General features: G+C 36.3%; 1 protein-coding gene across 1 annotated transcript in view; it reads left to right on the forward strand.

Annotated features, from left to right (window-relative positions):
• The window catches only part of IPO11 (importin 11), a 215,249-nt gene that overhangs the window by 168,414 nt on the left and 23,554 nt on the right, over positions 1 to 23,281 (forward strand). The window contains exons 28-29 of the mRNA XM_007130413.4: positions 11,812 to 11,907; positions 18,863 to 18,947. Of these exons, the coding sequence (XP_007130475.1) occupies positions 11,812 to 11,907; positions 18,863 to 18,947 (181 nt within the window). The remainder of the gene's footprint in view (positions 1 to 11,811; positions 11,908 to 18,862; positions 18,948 to 23,281) is intronic.

A 23,281-nucleotide genomic window follows, 5' to 3' on the forward strand; every position in this document is an offset into this window, starting at 1 on the left:
AGCACACTGTTCACAGTAGGAATATAGAGAAGTCGAAAAATTTCATAGATAAACGTGACAGAATTTGATGATAAATCGGGTTTTGGAAGGGTAAATGAGAAGAAAGGTCAAAACTGAATCCCAGGTTTCTGGCCTGAGGCACTGGGTGCTTAGAATTGCTCTGTAGTCAGATAAGGACAACTGGAGGAGAGCCTGATTTTGATTTTCTATCTTGTTTTGCTTTGTTTTTGTTGGGAAGGCACTCAAAAGTTTGGTGTTGGCTACCTTAAGTTAGAGATGCTTGTGAGACTGCTAAGAGTGGATGAGGAGGATGTAGATGTAATAGGGTTCCAAAGCTCAGAGAGGTCATTGTGAGTGCTAGCAGTATTTAGGAGGAATTTGGCAGTGTGCCTGAACGAGGAAGGTCTAAATAGCAGGCAGTTAACTCATTTTCCCTATAAGAAAAATCTACATAAGGTTTTTGGTCAGCTTGAATATGTTGTATTTACAAAGCTGTAACAAAATAGTCAAATGCCTATTATATTGTTAGTTTAGTTACACATACATATTTTAAAATAATGTAAATAGAGATTTTTTTTTTCCCCTGTTATTTCGTGATAGTTTTATTCAAATGCTTCATGCAAATCTTTGACATCAGTGTTCTCTTCATCACAGACTTCCCTCTGATCACGTAACACTGTTTTCCAGAGCACATTATCTTCATTTTGGTCTGAGCAGTGTGACATACAGCACTTCTCCAGAAATTTAACTCTAAGCCACAAGTATCTTTTCATATAACTTTAATAACGTTAAGTTGGCTTTTTCTCATTTATCCTGAAGATATATGTTCATGATTGCCTTGTGATAACTTGTATAGCTCTGTTTTCAACAATGTCCACCATTATAATGGTGAGGTCGTGCCTCCAACCCCATAATTACTAAATCTCTATTAAATTCTTTTGTATCACTTTAAAAAAAAAAGTTTGTCAAGTGACACCTATAAGCTTTGAAAATAAGCATTGATTGGGTTTTTTCAGCCTAATGTCTTTTCCAAACAGTTCTGATCATCTTCTTTTTAATGGAACCTTAGTATGTCTTCACTGAGCAGTGTTTCTTAAAGCATAGTCTTCCTCTTGTAAATCATATAATATGGCAGTTTCTTTTCATCCCACTGTACATAGATCATTGTAGTTATTTCTTATTGTCTTAAAGATAACAGCTTGCTTTTTTTCCCCCCACCTCTGTGCAGTCAAAAAAGAAAAAAAAGTTAATTGGGGGAATGGTTTATAATATATAAGGATAATTGTTGTATAAACTTTAATTTTAAAATAACTTAGTGAACTTCCATTATGAACTTTTTATCCTTTTATTTCCTTGCCCAGTATTTGTCAAGGGAACTAGATTTATTAATACATACACTGTTCCATGACCACGAAGAGAATTAACTGTAGAAAGGATGTATGTTTCCATTTAAGTGACAGAAGTATTTCCAGCCTAGGTCCTGGAAAATAGAGAGGGGAAAAACCTGATTTTAATGTAAATGTCACCACTTTTATAACTTCCGGTGTGGTAGGAATTGTGGAATAGGACCGATAAATCAAGGCTTTTTTCGTTTTCCTCTTTCTTTTAGTAAACTGCTGTTCTTAATATTGTTAATATAAGCAGAAAAGTATAATTTACAGGAAATTTTATTTGATTGTGGCTTTTAGTGCTTAAAAACTTACTTTCTTAAATTACCTTAACTTCATTGACCCTCTGACTTAGGATTTAACATGTGAGTGGGTTCAGATATTATTAGGTGCAGTGTACAAATAGTATAATTGTTGTCTGGTTAGAGCAGAGAAAATTTTAAAGAGACTGAAGTTCTGATTTCTTTCTTTCTTGGGCTTGCTACTATGAAAAACTTAAATCATCAATTTTCGATTATAAAACTGTTCAGAAAAAGTAACTGAAAATTTGGTGTCTCTGCATTCCTGTTTTCCTCCAAGGCCCAAGGGAATGAAGATGTGATGTAAATGTGTAAATCCATCACTTACAGAGAAGTTATTTAAGGCACAGGCTCTATGATGATGGATCAGTTAATCTAAAAACTGGAAGTGTAAAATGCTTACTAGAAAAATACTAATAAAAATTGGATAAGTGGAAAGAAACTAGAGTCCTGTTCACATTTAACCTAATATTTATTGTTTAGGCTAACCAAATGAATATTAGAATATTTCTTTTATTTGTGCCTTTGGGATTAAAAATTTTGCACTATCTTTCTAGGGGCATTTTGTTTTCTGAACACCTGTGGTTGGGTTCATAGTAATACAAAAGGACAGAAATAATTTTAAGCCAGCATGATTTTTTAAGTTGGGTGAAAAACACAAGAAAGATGGATTTTTTTTTCTTTAGTACATAGTTTTCAAAAGCAAAGAAAAATCACTCTGCGTGAGGTTTCTGCAATTCACATATTCTACAGATACTGTCACACACCCGAAAATGTCATACCTTTAGGAAATACTAAGTCAAGATTAAGAGCTGTAGTTTTACTCATGTGCATTTAACTGAAAAAGAAAAGTTTACTAAAAACTATGTGGAATTGTTTTAAATGATCAGATGGTCTTTACCCACTGAGTAAAATTTTTAATGCTCTCACCTACTTATTTAATGTTTGTGTCTGTATATATGTAGAACATCACTTACCATATACCTGAAGAACAAAACAAGCAGATGTTTAAAATGGCCGGTCTTCTTTCTGTAGCGTAGTTGTACCTCTGGTCTATGCAAATAAATTAATGTATCAACCAAGTATGTAAAATAAGAAAAGGAAAAGTGTGATAGGTAAAAAGGAAGATTACTAATACTTCTTGCCCTTCAGTTTTACTTTTATTCTCTCCTTTCATCCTTGATGTTAAACTTTCCTTGCATTTTCTAAGATGAATGTTTCAGATATAGATTCCAACACAGCCACCTTCTGTTCTATTTTCTGCCCAATGTTAGGTGTAGACTAATCAATTGTAATATGTTATCTACAACTTAGTTACCTATACTTGTAATTTAAAAAAGAAATAAGTAAAAATAATTTTTTTTTTAAAAAAAGGGAGGGCAGTTTTCGAGCTTCGGGGATCATAAATTCCTTTGATTATTTATTGTGTGTTTACATGATGCATAATGTTACCCTAAGGGACATAAATAAACGTAACACATGGGCTCTGCTTCATGTTACTTACCATCTTAGGGAGAGCAGGTATGCAGGCATGAAAAATTAAAGGACATAAGAAGAAAGTAATAAAAAAGGTGCCACATGAGTGGCACGCCAAATGAGTAGTGCAGAGGTTTTATGCTATTGGAAATTCAAATGACAGAGTGCTCAATTACAGTGAGGTAAAGAGTGGTCAGGGAAGACTTCGTGAAGAAAATGTGAATTATACATTGAATAGAAAAAGGAGGGAGAACATTGTGAGGAGCAGGAAGGGAGTAAGCAGTTATTGGAGTCAGGAACTTCTGTATTCAGGAGGTGATGACTTAATGCCTGAAAGCAGTGAAAGGAAGAATAGTTCAAAACCACTTTGGAAAGGTGGTTTTAGTAGAGCTTGCTGAGGTTCTCAATAGCCCTTGAAAGTTCTTAAATTAAGGAGAAAGAAAAGAAGGCACCCATTTACCTCCTTGAAGCCCTCAATAATAAGGAATAGAATCACTTGGGTCCCATTTAGCATTGTGAAATGAAAATAAGTTTATATCAAATTAGGGATTCGTTTAGGAGAAGCATCTATCCTAATGCAATAAATAAAAGATAAGTTAACTTGAAAATTCTAAGATCTCAAGTGGTGGTAGAATGATCCAGTCTCTAGAGGCCAGTGATGAGGATTAGAGAATAGTAATTTGCCAGTGCTTCATGAGCACCATCAGACGACAGGATACTCTGACTTAAGCCAGTAAATACTGGGTCGGCCAAAAGGTTCGTTCATTTTTTTCCGTAAGATAGCGCTTAGTTGTCTTTAACTTCATTTGAAACAATTTTGTTAAATTGTATTCTGACAGCTGTCATATCAGCGTGCATTAAAAAAAAATCAAAATTGGTGAATTTTTGTAGCCATTTTAATATTGAAGATGGAAGAAAAACAACATTTTCGGCATATTATGCTGTATTATTTCAAGAAAGGTAAAAACTCAGCTGAAACGATAAAAACGATTTGTGCAGTGTATAGAGAAGGTGCTGTGCCTGACTGAATGTGTCGAAAGTGGTTTGCAAAGTTTCGTGCTGGAGATTTCTTGCTGGACGATGCTCCATGGTCAGGTAGACCAGTTGAAGTTGATAGTGATCAAATCAAGACATTAACTGAGAGCAATCAACGTTATACCACACAGGAGATAGCCTACATACTCAAAATATCCAAATCAAGCATTGAAAATCATTTGTACCAGCTTGGTTATGTGAATCGCTTAGATGTTTGGGTTCCAAGCAAAGAAAACCTTTTTGACCGTATTTCCACATGCGATTCTCTACTTAAACGTAATGAAAAAGTTCCGTCTTTAAAACAAATTGTGACAGGTGGCGAAAAGTGGATACTGTACAATAACGTGGAACGGAAGAGATCATGGGGCAAGTGAAATGAACCACCACCAACCACACCAAAGGCCAGTCTTCATCCAAAGAAGGTGATGTTGTGTGTATGGTGAAATTGGGAGTCCTCTAATTTGGGCTTCTTCCGGAAAACCAAACAATTCCAACAAGTACTGCTCCTAATTAGACCAACTGAAAGCAGCAGTCGATGAAAAGCATCTGGAGTTAGTCAACAGAAAACTCATAATCTTCCATCAGGATAACGCAAGACTGTGTGTTTCTTTGATGACCAGGCAAAAACTGTTACTGCTTGGCTGGGAAGTTCTGATTCATCCATCTTATTCACCAGACATTGATTGCACTTTCAGATTTCCATTTATTTCGGTCTTTACAAAATCCTCTTAATGGAAAAAATTTCAATTCTCTGGAAGACTGTAAAAGGCACCTGGAACAGTTCTTTGCTCAAAAAGATAAAAAGTTTTGGGAAGATGGAATTATGAAGTTACCTGAAAACTGGCAGAAGGTAGTGGAACAAAACAGTGAATACGTTGTTCCATAAAGTTCTTGGTGGAAATGAACAATGCGTCTTTTATTTTTACTTAAAACCTGAAGGAACTTTTTGGCCAACCCAGTAAGTCAGAAACCTGTAAAATTGAGAAAGTCAGTTATTCAGGATAGCATAACCTGATTTAAAACAAAAAAGGAACATCTCTTTTGTTGCTTCATTTCTTTGTCCTTTAGTTTCTAAGTTCCCTGAGGTGGCCATCTTTTTTATCCCCAGGGCCTATCAGGATGTCTAACATGTTTTGTGAGCTCATAAAATGTCGATTAAAGTGAATGAACTTGACCATGGTGACCTATACACCAGGAAGAATTGGCCTAGATAATATGACCACTTACTCTAATCACTTCTTTCTTCGTGAGTTAATTGGTATCCTGGTATAAATCCACCTCTTATTAATACTTAGTAAGCCAGTCTTCTGAAGTCTGCTCATGGGAGTACACCAAGATAAACTTCTGGCTGGAATAATCAGTAATCAGTGTTTTGTTTTTTCTTTAAGCTCCTGAATGTTGTTTTTTCTACTGTGCTGTAGAAAACTGCGGGTTCCATATCCATGGATACAGAGGGCCTACCGTACTACACCATTTTATAGTATAAGGGACTTGAGCATCCATGTTTATCGAGGAACCATTGTATAGACTAGCATGGAGTTTGGCTGTCTCTTTCAGGGATACTAGATTGCCGTGCCCTAGTTAATGTGAACTGCCACTTCGTGGTAAGCACTAATTTTGGAGAATTAAGAGTTGAGTGAGATTTAAAATTGCATGGTTTTCTCTGGCTACGTTTACTTCTCCCACATTATACCAGACACCAGATTTGAATGGATGTACACGAGAAGACTACTATTAGGAGATGATACACTGAGAATTCTAATAAAGTATTACTCGTAACTCCAGTATGTAATACATATAAAAGAAAAAACTAAGCTTTTTTCATAAAAAAACAAAAACAATATAATACCTAGTTCCTGGCTTGTTGTATTTGAAGAAATAATGTATATAAGATTATCAAAGTACAATGATTTTTCTCCTTCCCTTTGTTCCTCCAAACCTATTGCTATTTCATTCCTGGTTTCCAGCTCTCTTTTGATTGTTTCCATTTTAGATGTCTAATTATATTTTAAAGCATGTAATTCAGAAAGATTGTGTATTACAAAAAACAAGATTTATTCTTAATTTATAAAGTACAGCATTGAGAGTATTGTGTGGATAAAAAGGGAAGCAAATGCTTAATATTCAAAAAGAATCATAAAGAATACTGTCTATAAAATTTTTATTTTAAAGGCTTCTTCTTAAATGTAACATTTATACATTTTTGTAATACTTTAAAAAGGAGGAAAAGAATTTATAACTTCTTAATGCTTGTTTTCTTTAAACATCTGTATGCCAGGAAAGTACAAGCCTCTTTTAGCTTTTTGTTACCTGTATTACTTGGGGGTACTTTTCCCAAACTGCTTAATGAGTGGTAATTGAGTTGCATCCTTCTGAGTGCTTTTTGAAATTGAATTCTCTGAAGATAATTTTTGTTTAACTTCTCCTTTTATTGATCCCAAAATGTGGCGTAGAATCTCCTTTTCCACTCTTTTTCTTCAGTCTCCTTTTCTACAGTCAGCTCTTTTCATTCAAAGCCAGATTACATACCTTTCTACTCTGTGCCATAGTCATTTTCCCCTTTTCTGAACTTGAGGTCCAAGCCTCACCCCCTCTGGCACTTACTAAGTACCCCAGGGTAAGCATGGTTTCCCCTGTCTACTGGAATTAATCCCCCCTTTTCCCCCCGCTTTCCCCCAGGCTAGATCTCTGCCTCTTGTGTCCTTTTCTGTGCAGCATGGGTGACATTTCAGTGGAAAAAATGACTGACTGAGGTTGCCTCACCTCCCTGCTTCACTCCTACAAGACAGTCATCTGTCTAAGCCTCTCACTTGGTAGAGCTAGAAATTCAGCTGGAGGCAGGGGGTGGGGGGGAAGAAGGAGTGTGAATCACAGTGATCACATGACTGACTTCTCCTCCAAGCCTGAATAAGCATTGGCCAGGACAGTAGTCTTTCTTCCTGACTAGCATGTGCAGGTAGAGCAGAGGTTGGACCTATATCTTCTGGCCTGTGTCCAGTCTGCTTCGGTGAGTATCCTTATCTCTTCTTTAGTTTGATTTTAACACTTCTTTTTGTCAATCATTCACTAATGCTGTCTTTTGGCTTTCTGTAAACCTCAGTTTCCTGAACCTATTAGATTTCTCTCAGAACTTTTCAAGCTTCATTCGGGTTCTAGCAGTGTCATCTAAATAATCCGATCATTTATGAGAAAGCGGTGAAGTTACTGCCTGTGGCAAGAATTGTGCAGTCAAAAGTTTACCTTATCCATGCTGCAGTTTATCACAATCTTTTCTGCGCCTTCAAGGCTCATTCTGTAAATGTTCATCTCTGAATTGAGGCCCAGTGCTGTAGAACTGTATCATTTCTAATTCTGACAAAGATATAACTTCTTACCATCTCCTCAGAAACATGTGTGACCATGCTGGTAGCCCCAGCATTGATCAATATGATAATTTGAAGTCAAACCTGTAAACAAATGAGCTGGTTGTCGAATTATACCATTTTAAAATCTCTCTCCCCCCTACACTCCCTTATAATTACCATTCACACACATAATAGAACATGGTCACACGTGGGTTGTCAGATACCTGTTAGGAAAATTCATAATCATTTTGAGAAGATACACAGTACTCAGAAATTCCATTGATTTCTTGGGAAATTTCTAGCCCTAGGAGGTGTGGGGTTGATCTTGGAGGTGATCTGAGCAGAGAAGGCAGCTGCCTGAGTGGATTGTCCCTAAATAATACTGACATAAAGGCCTGGTAAAGAGCCTTGGAAGCTATAGAATACAGGGCTTTTGTCTTTTTCAACTAATTGAGATCAGTTGTTGATAGCTATCCAGAATGCTGCTCTGTTAAAAAGGAATGTCAGGTCCTGCCTGCCTTAGCTTGCTATGATGGATTAGTGGCGAATTACTCTGCAGTGGGAAGGGAAAATGGCTGTATTCCCCGCCATGTATCTGCCATCCCTGAGTCCAGTCTTCACTTTACAGACAAGAAGACCAACACCTAGAGAAATAACAGTGTGGCTGAACTTTTAGTGCACAATCTTGGTTTCTAATGCTTTTTAAAAATCATTTTCTCAGTTGTTGATAGCTATCCAGAATGCTGCTCTGTTAAAAAGGAATGTCAGGTCCTGCCTGCCTTAGCTTGCTATGATGGATTAGTGGCGAATTACTCTGCAGTGGGAAGGGAAAATGGCTGTATTCCCCGCCATGTATCTGCCATCCCTGAGTCCAGTCTTCACTTTACATACAAGAAGACCAACACCTAGAGAAATAACAGAGTGTGGCTGAACTTTTAGTGCACAATTTTGGTTTCTAATGCTTTTTAAAAATCATTTTCTTTAATATGACTTTTAAAAATTTGACATATAGGTAATTTACAGTGTTTCAGCTATACAGCAAAGTGATTCAGTTATATATATGTATATACACGTATATATACACACATATGTATTCTTTTTCAGATTCTTTTCCATTATAGGTTATTACAAGATATTGAATATAGTTCCCTGTGCTGTACAGTAGGTCCTTGTTGTTTATCTATTTTTATATACAGTTGTGTGTATCTGTTAATCCCAAATCCCTAATTTATCCTTACCCCCCTTTCCCCTTTGGTACCCATAAGTTTGTTTTCTCTGTCTGTCTCTTTCTGTTCTGTAAATAAGTTCCTTTGTATCATTTTTTTAGATTCCACATATTAAGTGATATCATGTAATACTTGTCTTTCTCTGTTTACCCTACTTCACATAGTATGACAGTCTCCAGGTCCATCCATGTTGCTGCAAGTAGCATTATTTCATTCTTTTTTATGGCTAAGTAATATTCCATTGTATATATATGTACCACATCTTCTTTATCCATTCATCTGCAGATGAACATTTAGGTTGTTTCTGTGTCTTGGCTATTGTGAATAATGTTGCTCTGAACATTAGGGTGCATATATTTTTTTGGATTAGAGTTTTCATCTTTTCTGGATATATGCTCAGGAGTGGGAATCCTGGGTCATATGGTAGCTCTGTTTTTAGTTGTTGTTTTTTTTTTCTGTATGCAGGCCTCTCATTGTTGTGGCCTCTCCCATTGCGGAGCACAGGCTCCGGAGGCACAGGCTCAGCGGCCATGGCTCACGGGCCCAGCCACTCCGCAGCATGTGGGATCTTCCCAGACCGGGGCACGAACCCGTGTCCCCTGCATCAGCAGGCGGACTCTCAACCACTGCGCCACCAGGGAAGCACTGTTTTTAGTTTTTTAAGGAACCTCCATGCTGCTCTCCATAGTGGTTGTACCATCTTACATTCCCACCAACAGTGTAGGAGGGTTCCCTTTTCTCCACACCCTCTCCAGCATTTATTGTTTGTAGCTTTTTTTTTTTTTTTTTTTTGTGGTATGCGGGCCTCCCTCTGCTGCGGCCTCTCCCGTTGCGGAGCACAGGCTCCGGACGCGCAGGCCCAGCGACGCGCAACCACTGCGCCACCAGGGAAGCCCCTGTTTGTAGCTTTTTAAATGATGGCCATTCTGACTGATGTGAGGTGATACCTCATTGTAGTTTTGATTTGTATTTCTCTAATAATTATGATGTCGAGCAGCTTTTGATGTGCCTGTTGGCTCCAATACCTTTTTCTAAGGTGTTTCTCGCTAAACCAGATAAGGCAGACTGTATGTGTTTTTCTTTCTTGAGAGATTTTAAAAATTCTTATGTGAAAGATATATAGTGATATCAAAAATATATACTCGTGCAATAGGTTGTTACATACACATTAAAATGCAACAGAATGGGGCTTCCCTGGTGGCGCAGTGGTTGAGAATCCGCCTGCTGATGCAGGGGACACGGGTTCGTGCCCCGGTCCGGGAAGATCCCACATGCCGCGGAGTGGCTGGGCCTGTGAGCCGTGGCCACTGAGCCTGTGTGTCCGGAGCCTGTGCTCGTGCTCTGCAACGGGAGAGGCCACAACAGTGAGAGGCCCGCGTACCAAAAAAAAAAAAAAAAAAAGCAACAGAATGATAACAACTATTGGTTATTTTGCCCATCTCGTGATTTAGTTCTCTAAAACCTGATCACACTTGAAAGTACAGACAGAAGGTTTTGACTTTACAGAGGTGGGAACATGACCCAAACTGTGTTGACTTTGGGAACTACTTTACTGAACATTTTAAAACTTAATTATGCATGTTAATGCAGTATGAGAAACACAGTATGTCCCTTGCAGGAATGATACTATTAGTTCCCTGGAGAGGAGTTATAATTTATACAGTTATTTTTAGCATAATTTTGTGTACCAGTAAATGGTTATATAGTTCTACTTTTTAAAAGTTAGGCTTATTAAGGTATAGTTCACACACAGTAAAACCTCTTTAGGCATACAGTTCTGGCAAATTTACACAGTGTATAACACTTCCACACTCAAGATACAGAACACAGCCATCACCCCCAAAAGTTCCCTTGTGTCCCTTTGCCTGGCAACCACTGGTTAAATAATTTTGCCTTTCCAGAAAGTCACATAAATGGAGTCATACAATATATAGCCTTTCGAATCTTTTATTTTTCTCAGTGTAATGTTTTTGGGATTTATTCAAGTTGTTGCATGTATCTGTAGTTTGTTCCCTTTTATTGCTGATTATTCCACTGGATAAATGTCCCACAGTTTATCCATTTGTTAGTTGGTAGACATTAGGACCTTTGCAGTTTTGGATTATGAGTAAAAGTACCATAAATATTTACATACAGATCTGCGAATACTTGTTTTGGTCTTGGGTAAATACCCAGGAATGGGATTGCTTAGTTGTGTGGAGTGTTAACTTATAAACTGCCAATGTGTTTTCCAAAATGGATGTGTCATTTTTTATTCTTACTGGCAATGTATGAGAGGTCCTGTTGTTTTTCACCCTGCCAGCACTTGGTATTGTCAGTCTTCTTAATTTTACTTATTAAAATCTCATTACAGGGAATTCCCTGGCAGTCCAGTGGTTAGGACTTGGCACTTTCACTGCACGGGCCCAGGTTCAATCCCTGGTCGGGGAACCAAGATCCCGAGCAAGCCGAATGGTGTGGCCAAAAAAAAAAAAAAATTTCGTTACAGTTTTAATTTGCATTTCTCTGATGAGGAATGATATTGGGCATTTTTTCAAGTGCTCATATGCCATCTGTATTATCTTCTTTGGTGAAGTATCTGTTCAAATTTTTGTCTATTTTTAAATTGAATTATTTGTCATCTGAGTTTTCAGCGCCAAGTTCTTCATCAGATTTATGTTTTACAGATATGTTTTCCCAGTCTATTGCTTGTCTTTTTCCTCAGGAGTAGAGACTTCTGATATTCAAAATTTTGTACCTTTATTCTTTTAGTTATGACATTAACACAAGACTATTATAATAAATTTAAAAATATTAAAGCATCTCTTTCCCATCTGATCTACCCACTTAAGTATTTAAGCATACTGGTAATCTAGTGAAAGAAAATTTTACTGTAATATGCAAAGTACAATTTCTGCTTTAAGAAATATATTTTGAAAGTTTCTTTTGTACTTTCAGACTAAAATTTCTCTTCATGTTCAAGAGGATAATTAAGAGGAAAAAAAAAAAGAATTCCCTGTTGAAATACTTCATTTTAACCTGTTTTGCTCTTCTTTTATTCTAGTGTTATCCAAGATAAATTCTGTGGGATTATAAACATCTCAGTGGAGGGCCTACATGATGTCATGACAGAAGATCCTGAAACGGGAACTTATAAAGAGTAGGTGGATCATTTAATTAATTGCACTTGGACTTGGGGAGTAATTAATTGTATCCTGCATTATTTTTGTTTACCATAACCATATAAGCATGGTATGGCAACTTTTAAATTTTGTCCTTATAAAAGAAAAATATTTTTGTTACTTTGCTTATAATATTGTTTGATCTTCAGATAAGCTTAGTTTTGTTATAGTGAAATTCTCAATTGGACTTCTTTGGTCTAATCATCATTTTATGATTTGACATTAGGTTTAAAAAAAATTCCAAGTGTATTTTAACATATAAATTCCTCTTTTAAGATATCTTGAATAGTATGTTCTTTTTTTCCACTAACAATGTTCCCCTGCCCTTCAGGAGAGTTATGGAGCAAGGGGAATGGATTAGCATCCTATATTTGTATTTGACTGGTTGAAGCATCACTGGCACCTTTAAGATATTAGAGGGTCATATGGTACTTGACTAGTTCCAAAAGAGAGTAGTTAAAATTACAGTTGATTATTGAGCAACGTGGGGGTTAGGGACGCCAACCCTCTGCACAGTTGAAACTCCACGTATAACTTTACAGTTGACCGTCTCTGTATCTGCGATTCCACATTTATGGATTCAACCAACCACAGATTGTGTAGTACTGTAATATGTGTAGTACTGTAATACGAATTTATTGAAAAAATCTACACATGTTCAAATCCGTGTTGCTCAAAGGTCAACTGTGTATTCTTCGGGAGATTAGTTAAAATTATGTTATCAGGAATGCTGATAATCTCACATTTATATAACTATTAATGTGAAAAAAAATTTTTTATCACTATATCCTGTTATTTATAATAGTAGAATTATCATATCTTTCTTAATATTGCTATTAATTTAAGGCATGTTTCATATAATGATAAGCAAGGCTTCATGAGATTCCATACTGCTTGACTTCTCCTCAGTAATGTACTTAGCCCATTTTCCTTGCTTTTTTATAAAATCATCTATAGCAAATAGGAAAGATTGCCATTCGAATCATACTTTGTTGAAAAATATGGAAAGTAGATATATGTAGTTGAATCTTATTAAACAGGTATAAACAAAATGTTTCTGGCGTGTAATTTAGCTTTCAGGAACATAGGAGTTCAGACGAAGTGGAAACCTCAAACTTTTGTGATTACAAACCCAAAATAACAAGCCATTTTATGTGTGTAGGCAATTTTTAAAAAGTTAATGTAGGGGGCTTCCCTGGTGGCGCAGTGGTTGAGAATCCGCCTGCCGATGCAGGGGATACAGGTTCGTGCCCCGGTCCGGGAAGATCCCACATGCCGCAGGGGCGGCTGGGCCCGTGAGCCATGGCCGCTGGGCCTGCGCGTCCGGAGCCTGTGCTCCGCAACGGGAGAGGCCACAGCGGTGAGAGGCCCGCGTACCACACACACACACACACAAAAAAGTTAATGTAGGGATTATGGCACATGACTTTAAATATTGTGTTTACATACATAATATGTGACAAAGTTTGCAACTGTTTGTGAAATATTTAGGATATATTCAAATGTTCCCTGTCTTCTTTGGAGTATATAATTTAGTTAGGGGGAGGGCGTGTCTAATAATAGCACCATGAAAACACTAGTAATGTGTAAAGACAACGATATATGTTTTGAACAATGCACACAAAACAGTAGAATTCCAGATTGTGCTTTAATAGAATGTCAGAGAAAGAAAAGGCATAGTGTGTTAACTGGAAGCGCTGAGAGTCAGGAAGTTGTTAGAAATAAAGTTTAGAAATTATCTAGTGTAGTTTCATTATTTAAAAGATAGGTTACAGAAGCTCAGAAAAGTACAGTGATGCAGCAAATTCGTGGAAGAGTCAAGACTGGAACCAAGGTCTTTTGGCTCTATATGCCACACTCAGCCATGAGGGAAGTTTTGGTTTGTAAAAGGAAAATTTTGGATATAAGCACAACAAACTGACTGGGAGACCATTATCTGGTCTCCCAGATCTGGGAGGTGCATATATCTGTTTGAATTAGTGTTTTTCTTCAGATAAATACCCAAAAGTGGAATTGCTGCTTTATGTAGTAGTCCTGTTTTTGATTTTTGGAGGAGCCGCCATACTATTTTCCATAGTGGTTGCAGCAATTTATATTTCTACCAATAATGCACAAGGGTTCCCTTTTCTCCATAATCCTTGCCAACATTTGTTATTTCTTGTCTTTTTGAGGATAACCATTCTAACAGGTGTGAGGTGATATCTCATTGTGGTTTTGATTTCCATCTCCCTAATGATTGGTGATGTTGAGATCTTTCCTATGTCTGTTGGCCGTCTGTATGTCTTATTTGGAAGAATGTCTGTGCAGATTCTCTGCCTGTTTTTTTAATCAGATTGTTTGATTTTTTTGGTATTGAAGTAGTTGTTTATGTATTTTGGATATTAACCCCTTATCAAATACATGATTTACAAATATTTTCTCTCATTCAGTTAGTTGCCTTTTCATTTTTTTGAATGATTTCCTTTTGGTTTGATGTAGTCCCACTTGTTTGTTTTTGTTGCCTTTGCTTTTGGAGCAGATCCAAAAAAATCATCACCGAGACCAATGTCAAGGAGCTAACCACTTATGTTTTCTTCTAGGAGTTTTATTGTTTCAGGTCTTAGGTTCAAGTCTTTGGTTCATTTTGAGTTAATTTTTGTGTATGGTGTATGGTCTAGTTTCATCTTTTTTGCGTGAGTTTCTTTATATATTTGTATTTTAGTTAGTAGAGTTCTTATTTTATTAAACCAGGAAAATATATTAATGACACCTGTAATTTGCTTTCTGCTTGTCTTTGGTTAGAGTGGCTTCCCTTTTTTTCCTTAAATTATACATTGTTTTTAGGCACAAAGGGAGATGAGATTGACAACCTATTGCAAAATTTGGGAAGTAATAAGGAAGAAAGGATTTAGCCAGCATTTCAGGAAGCTTAGAGGCACTAAAATTTATTTTAAAAAGACTCATAAATTGTGTTTTTTATAGTTAGAGAGTATAAAACATATCAGCCATCAAGGATATAGCTTTTTTTTTAAACAAAAATAAAATTTAAGCTTATATAAGCATTTTTCTCCCTTCACTTGATGCATTAACCCACCAGATAGCTCTTCAGAATGGAACAGAGGATATCAGAAGAAGCCTTGTTTCCTTGACTCTAAATTATCCCCTGTATATTATCCTAACTTATGTTGGTCTCAGTGACCTCCTTGGCGTCTCTTTCTCTCCAGTTTTACCCTTCTGACCCATTCTGCTCCATGTCTTAAAATTAAAGGCCCAGTTTCTTATAAAGTTGATGGGGCAGTATTCTTTGCTGATCCTCAGTTTACATTATTAGCCTTGTCTCTTCCTCCCTAGATTCTTCCTTCTTCCCCAAATGTGCCATTTCCTTTTGTATACATGGCTTGACTCAACATTTCTTCTTCTTGGCATGTCACACCCTTAGCTTTGCCCTTCCTTGCAAATACCTACCTCTAAGATTCCTTCCCATACTCTCAGGAAAAATTCATCACATCCTTCTCTGTTCCTTTGTGGCACTTTGTCTATACTGCTAATGTACAACCTTTAGTTAGTTGCTTGTTTTCAGTCTAGAGGATTTGAGGCAGAAAAGCTCGTGCTCATTATGACTGAAAACTATTAACACAGGATTGAAGGAATTTAAACAAGGTTGAATGGCAAAACATGTGGCATCTAGATGTAAAACAGCGCTGATCTTGCTAACCACCAGGGCAAAGAGAAACATTAGGAATTACCTAGTTCCTATTTTCATGTAGAGGGAAGTAGGTGTATCAAGAGAGGGAGACTGTTTCTTGGCCTGAGCCCAGACATGAATTTTTGATAAGATATTTATATAAAGGACTATAAAAGGATTTTCAGCTGCAAGTAAGAGAAACCCTGAGTCAGCTGTCTTTAACAACAAAAAAATTTGTTATCCCTTACAACAAAACAACTGCAGGTAAGAGGCTCTAGGATTAGCTACTTGTGACCTCACAATATCTTTAAAGACCAGGTTCTTTCTACTCCATCCCCTCAACACATTAACTTCATATGCAGGCTACTTTCTCTAATCGTCAGAAAGTACTTCTAGGCATTGCAGTTCATGATAATGCCAGTGTCAGCCAAGTAATCTTCTTTTCCTTATTTTTTTTTAACATCATAGGACACTTTTCTAGAAGGCATTTCATCAGACTTCCCTTCATGTCTAATTGGCTAGAATTTCTTAAACATGCTTCTGTTGAAAGCAGTCATTAACTAAGGGAATAGGATTGCCATGATTGTTTACTGAGCCACTGGCACCTGGGGCTCATCACCTTTTTCTGAAGCATATGGTGACATGGAAGAGGAGGATAACCGACAAGTTCAGGGCTCTGTTAGGAAGGAGGGCGATTATGTAGGCAACCTAAGTGTCCACTGCAGAGACCAATGGAATAATGTCAGTTCTAGTTTTATTATAACCTTAAGAAGTGGGTTTGTATAGATTAAATGAAAGGTGTACCTTTAAACCAGAAATAATTTAAAAGATTTCATGTTGCATGCTAACACTGTTGGTTGTGTTTGGCTGGTTGGAGTTTCTTGTTGGGAAAGATTCCGAGTTAGCAACTAGAGTGCCTAGATGTATTCAGTGGATGAGAGTAGGATGTGAGGGGTGGCTGCCTATGCTCACATGTTAATTGTCCCTATTTTAAACTGTTGTTATTATTATTTTATTACTGTTACTACATTCACAGCGCACACATTTTAGCTTACTAGAATTCTATTAATTCTCACCATGCTTTTTATGTAAAACATGATTCCCTATCTTTAATCTTTGTCAACAAAATGAGATTTGACATCTATTTATGTATGTATGTATGTATGTATTTATGGCTTTTGTCGGGTCTTAGTTGCGGCACAGGAGCACTTCATTGCAGCACGTGGGCTCCTCTCTCGTTGTGGTGCCTGAGCACGCAGCTGAGTAGTTGTGCAGGGGCTCTCTAGTTGTGGCGCACGGGCACTCGGGCTTAGTTGCCCCGTGGCAGGTTGGATCTTCGTTCCCCGACCAGGGATCGAACCCGCCTCCCCTGCCTTGGAAGGCAGGTTCTTAACCATTGGACCACCAGGGAAGTCCCCAAGATTTGACTTTTAATTGGAGATTTTCTTGCAGTAGAGAATTTCAGCTTTGGGCTTTCCAATTCAATTTTTTTTGTTGTTTTTTTTCCACTTTCTACCTTTCAGAGACCCAAATGAATGCAATTTGCAGAATTGCAAAGTAAAAATATCCTGCTGTCTGGGGAAAAAATGTGTATATTTATATCCAGATTATACTTTATTATTAGTGTGATAAATCTTTTAACTTAGGGAAGGGAGAACAGAGAGTTTTTTACTATACAAGTAAGTTGACAGATTTTGGAATGTAGTGAAGGGATTTGATGCAGTACAAAGCATACTTCCATGGAGATCCAGATCTATTGCAGTTAAAATTCAGGTCTGCAGCAGACTTAAAATAGCTTAAGTGAAGGAACTCCATCTTATTATTCAGTTCTAAAATACAAACTGAGATCTAGACTTTTTCTAAACATTTTACTTTATTAAATACCTTTTGGGTTGAGATAATTTTCCAACTTTGTGCCAGAGTTCCTTGGCCAGCTAGTTGTGCTGTATCATTTTATAGTTGACCTTGAACAACTCGGGGATTGGGGTACCCACCCTGTTTGAATTTGAAAACCCAAGTATACCTTATAGTTGGCCATCATACCCACAGTTCCTCTGGTTCCACGTCCTTGGAGTCAACCAACGAGGGATCGTGTAGTACTGTAGTATTTACTGTAGAAAAAAATCTGCGTATAACTGGACCCCTGCAGTTCAAACCCATGTTTTTGAAGTGTCAACTGTATATCATGGTGGACGAAAGCATTGCAGTTCCAAGAGGTTAAAGCCATGAAGTGAGTTGGAGATTGAGCTCTTGCTGTTTTTCAGGGCTTCTGATTTCCAGTTTAAGGTTCTTACTATTTGATCCCACCAGGTGTACTGACTCATCAGAGACAGTTGTTCCAAAAATTATTTTTTTAATGGTGGGGGATTAAGGATAAAAGGACATTCATGTCCCCTGCAAGAGTGAGCCTGATCAGGTTTCTGGTGTCACCGATTGTCTTTAACCCTGAATCAAAAGTTATTTACACGGCTGAGTCAGGAAGTGTCCTTCTCCTGTATTTGCCACAAAATATAAGAGAAACCAAGCTTTCTTTGCCACAGTTTATTGGTTAAGAACCTATGACTCTGATAAATTACTGAATTCTATTCTAAATTAGGAACAGTGACATTTGTTCTATCAACTTGATTCACTAGACAATATTCATATCTTGTCTCCTTGGAACCAATGTTGACTGAATAGGAAGCTATATTTCTATTATCTCTGCTAATGGTGAAGAGCAGTAGTGCAGATAATCAAAATAAAATGATTTATAACTGTCCTTCTGGTACAAATGCTATCAGGGACAGGTTCCTCATAACATAGCAATGTAATTTGGAGCACAAAGTAGATTTGTTATGTAATTAATAGTGTTTTAATGATGTTACTATTTAAATTACTGTTACTGTTATGAAACATAAATAATTAGACATTTGAAGATTAGTGGAAAAAGAAGTATTAATTTTAAGTGTTTGTAAGTATCATTTTTTAGAAAGATATAAAAGGTATACCTTGCTTTGTCAAGTGATTTATGGTTCAAAAGTTGCCTATAAATAAATTTCTTAAAATTTATTACCTAAATACTGAAGCAAAATGCTCTAAATTTTTTTTGGTGTGACCCTTTTAAAAGTGAGATATCTTTTCATAATTAAACTTTTAAACTATACATCTAATTTATCTAGCTATTCCTCACATATTGGTACATAGAAGCATTATTATCAGTATTTTGAGGTTTGTTTTTAGTATATTATAGACTTTTTTATTTATTTAAATCATTTTTTTAAAAACTGCAGCTGTATGTTAATGTCTCATCTTGAAGAACCAAAAGTAACAGAAGATGAAGAGCCACCCACAGAACAGGATAAGAGGAAAAAGATGGTAAGTTACAAAAGTAGCTTCTAAAATCTGGGAAAACCATATATTGTCATTATATTCTGGAGGTTTCAAAATATGTGGTGGTCCATTCTTCCTTCCTTCCTTCCTTCTATCCATCCATCCATCCATCCATTCGCCTGACCCTGTTGCAGAATTAATGTAACATAACTGAGTTTTGAAATTTGGGGTATACTCCTAAAACAGATAAATTGCATTCATAGTACAGGAAGTTGAGTTTAACTTTTGATCTGAAATAATTGTTTCTTGTCTTAGCAGAGGGTTTACTCCTTTACTTACAGGAACCATGTGACCCTCAAACCTTATTTAAATTGTAATGCTAATTCTTCTGTTTGAGATTTATTGAAATTTCTTTATTCCCTGTTTCATGGATCTTATAATGATTTTTTTCTGAAATACATTACAAGCCTTTATAAGAATGCCTTTAAATTAACTGCTAAATTGTTTTGAAAACCATAATTCTCACTACAGGAGTCTGATAAGAAAAAAGAACAAAAAATAGGAAACATCTAAAATATCTTATCTCTAAAATTATTTATAATCATAAATTTTTAAATACTTTGACATGTGAATATAAAATAGCTACATAAATAAACTTTTTCTCCTTTTTCTCTTGGAATCTGCTCTAGTCTCCCGACCTCACCAGTTATTAACTTCATTGTACTTTCTGTCCTCATTCGCAATTGAGAACAACACTTCTCTACCTCAAAAATAGAATAAATAAATTAATATATAAAATGGTCATGAGATAATGCTGAACACCTAATAATTACTTTGTAAGTGTTGGCTAACATTAGTCTACTCATAATATTCACTCCTTGAATTATCCCACATTAATCCTCAAGGTCTTCATCCTAGGTGTATAGCTAATACTGCACGGCTCTGACAGCCTTCTTTTAAACTGTGTTTGAGTTTAATCCATTTTACTTTGTTTCTATGCTAGATGTCATTTCCCTAGCACTAGTGTAGAGGAAAGGACAATATCCAAGAGTTCATAAAACCTGAATTCTAGTCCTGTTTGTGTTGTTAATTATGACCTTGAGGAAGTCACCTTGTCTCTTGAGAATCATTTCCTCATCTGAGAAATGAGGGGGAAATTGGATTAGCAAATTCCAAGGCCTATGAGCTAAAAAATTATTTGATTTTTTTTTTAAAGCTCTTAATACCATTCCTTTCTTTCCCCACTATCTGTGTCCTAGTGAAGTTTTCAATTGTGAATATACCTCTGGAAATATTTCTCCCATGAAATGAGACTGCTAAGCAGTATCCTAAATACATGGAAAATGTATGTTCTTCACTTAGAATAATGATAACCTTTTGATAGAACATAACAATTTGTCTTTCCCCCTCTTTCACCTCTACATTTTTAAGCCTTGAATATATCATTGGTGTTATAGAAAAATACGGTAACATTTTTCTTAATAATGTTCTGAACTTATAAATGAATAATAGGTATTCTGCTTCCTTTCAGATCAGCTTTTTGTACACTTTAGTAACACGGTTAGTCTGCTAGATCTGCCCTTTGCAAATTGATCTACCCAGGTCTGTTCTTCATTACATATAGAATCCTTAGTAACATCATAGAGTAGTAATTTTAATTCTCACTTTATTTTGAAGGTAAGTGCAGTACTATCTCAGAGAGCAGTGTAAGAACATAATTTTCGAAATAACCCTTAAAGTTCTTTGATTCAGTTTTGTGATCCTAAATTTTATTTGAGAACTCATTATTTTATCATTATTCTATTTTAGGTAGTATTGATTTATAGAACAACTTTTATTTTTTAAAGTGGCTGATTTTATTTGAAATTAGTCGTCACAGTAGCTGTTTGATGTAGATTTATATTGTCATCTCTATTAAGATTTCCAGTGCCTTAGCCATAAGGCTTTTAGTCTTATGCTGATAAATACCACAGTGTTTATGATTAATGCTGAGATTATGTATCTTAGCCTTGAATAAATATAATTATGAATACAGTGCCAATTTTTCAGTAACTTTTCAGTAACAAAATTAGTTTCACTGTATCTTCAGGGTTACAAGAATAAATTATGTACTTTCTTTCTGTAATTATATCATCATTCTTGTACTGTGATGTCTTTAACATTAGAAATTTTTTGAGAATTATCTAAATGTGTCTTGGTTGTAGTTTCAAAGGGAAGTGTTTGCTGGTAGATGATTATGAATTATTATTCAAAAGAAAAACCAATCTAGCATCAAAGAGTTTTTTCATTTTAAAATGAAATTTTTTATTTACTCGGAAGAAAAAGTGTAGCTGCTTGATTCCAAGATTACATAGTTGAAAGTCTGATTTACTGACTGTCATTGTTGTCTTAAAGTAGTCCCTAAAATGTGGCGTCTTCATTTCAGTAGCTGCTTTGGTAGAGTGAAGCAGCAGTGATTATAATTCAGAAAGGTGGATGATTAGTAATATATCAAATGTGACAAATGATTTTCCATAAGTTTATGAGAATTCTCTATATTTCATCTTAAATAAGGATGAAATTTCTGTTCAGGAAAGCTATTAAGCTGTCCAGACTTTTGATTGTGTGCTTTTTTATCCAGCTCTTCTCTGTTCTATCTATTTGGGGGGAACTAATTCTGAGAAGATTGAATGTGGCTTAAGCGTTTCACTTCATTTCTAAGTTTCCTCTCAGTCCAGTATACTACAGTGGTAGAATGGTAATTTTATGACCTCATCTATAAAGAATTTAGCTAATACCTTAACATTTTAAGTTCCTTATAATTTCTTTTTTTGTGAAATGTGACATACTAGGCATTTATACGTTGAAACTTCTCAAATTTAAGTTTTTGAGCATATTAATGCTTTCTGGCAACGTTTTGGTACCTGCTAAAACATTATTAATGAAACATTTGATATAATAAATAAAGCTGTGTTGATCATGCTTTCCTGTTAAAGTTTAAGCCCTAGAAATATTTTGATAATCTGTTTCTGTAAATAATAATCTAGTTTTATACATACTTAAGAGATGCTTTAATTGATAATGGGGTATAAATAAGTTGAACATTATTAAAACTACACTGGCTTCTCACTGACTTGTGCTAGTAGAAGCAGTAGCACAAATAAAGGTCTGTCTAAACATCATTCATATGGTCTTCTGCTTTTGCTGTAGCACAGCTAAGCAAATTGATGATATGTTAGGTTGGGTTGCATTTTATTTGATAAATTCATGACCAGATCAGATCCTAAGTCCTGTGGCAAATATAATAAGGCCTGAGCATGCCTTGCATTTTGCCTTCGAGTGAGTATTGTCTCCTGTGCTACTATTGCCAAATACAGCGCTGGATCAGGGAGGGACAAGTGCTGCATTGTGGGAGTGGAACTTGTCTGAAAATCATCGCCTACAGGTACCTGATATTTCTCTTTCTGAGAGCAGATAGACAACTTCTTCCTCCACTTCTGCCTCTGTTTCCCTCCCTCTTCTCCCTCTCCCTTCAGCTTCCTTCCTTCTCATCAACTCTCCCAGGAAACTTATTTGCCTAACTATGAAATACAGCAGTTTTCCTCAGACTTTTACTTACATTTGGAATATAGAATACATTGTTGGAGGGAAAGTTACCTTATTATCAGTTACAAATATTCCACAATGTTGTTTTGTAAATTTTTAGTTCAAATATAATGTCAGCAGGGTGCACTATAGTGGTGGTTTGGGGTGGGACATTGTAAACTCTCCCTGAACAGGTTTTTTTTTTTTTAGGTTGTTACATAATATTTATTTATTTATTTAAAAAATATCTTTATTGGAGTATAATTGCTTTACAATGGTGTCTTAGTTTCTGCTTTATAACAAAGTGAATCAGCTATACATATACATATATCCCCATATCCCCTCCCTCTTGTGTCTCCCTCCCACCCTCCACATTCCACCCCTCTGGGTGGTCACAAAGGACTGAGCTGATCTCCCTGTGCTATGTGGCTGCTTCCCACTAGCTATCTATTTTACATTTGGTAGTATATATAAGTCCATGCCACTCTCTCACTTCATCCCAGCTTACCCTTCCCCCTCCCCGTGTTGTCCTCAAGTCCATTCTCTATGTCTGCGTCTTTATTCCTGTCCTGCCCCTAGGCCTGAACAGTTTTGATCACTGAGAACCAGTAAGATTATTCTTTTGCCTGTTCCCATTTACCTCTAAAAAACTCAGCAGAACTAGTAGAAAGACAAAATTGTATTTGTCACTAATAAGGTACTGTCTTCTTAATTCAATATCAGTATTTTGAAATGCATGTTAAAAAGACATTTTTAGGGCTTCCCTGGTGGCGCGGTGGTTGCGAGTCCGCCTGCCGATGCAGGGGACACGGGTT

The sequence above is a fragment of the Physeter macrocephalus genome, chromosome 8 (genome assembly GCF_002837175.3).
Source record: "Physeter macrocephalus isolate SW-GA chromosome 8, ASM283717v5, whole genome shotgun sequence".
In the NCBI taxonomy this organism is placed as follows: domain Eukaryota; kingdom Metazoa; phylum Chordata; class Mammalia; order Artiodactyla; family Physeteridae; genus Physeter; species Physeter macrocephalus.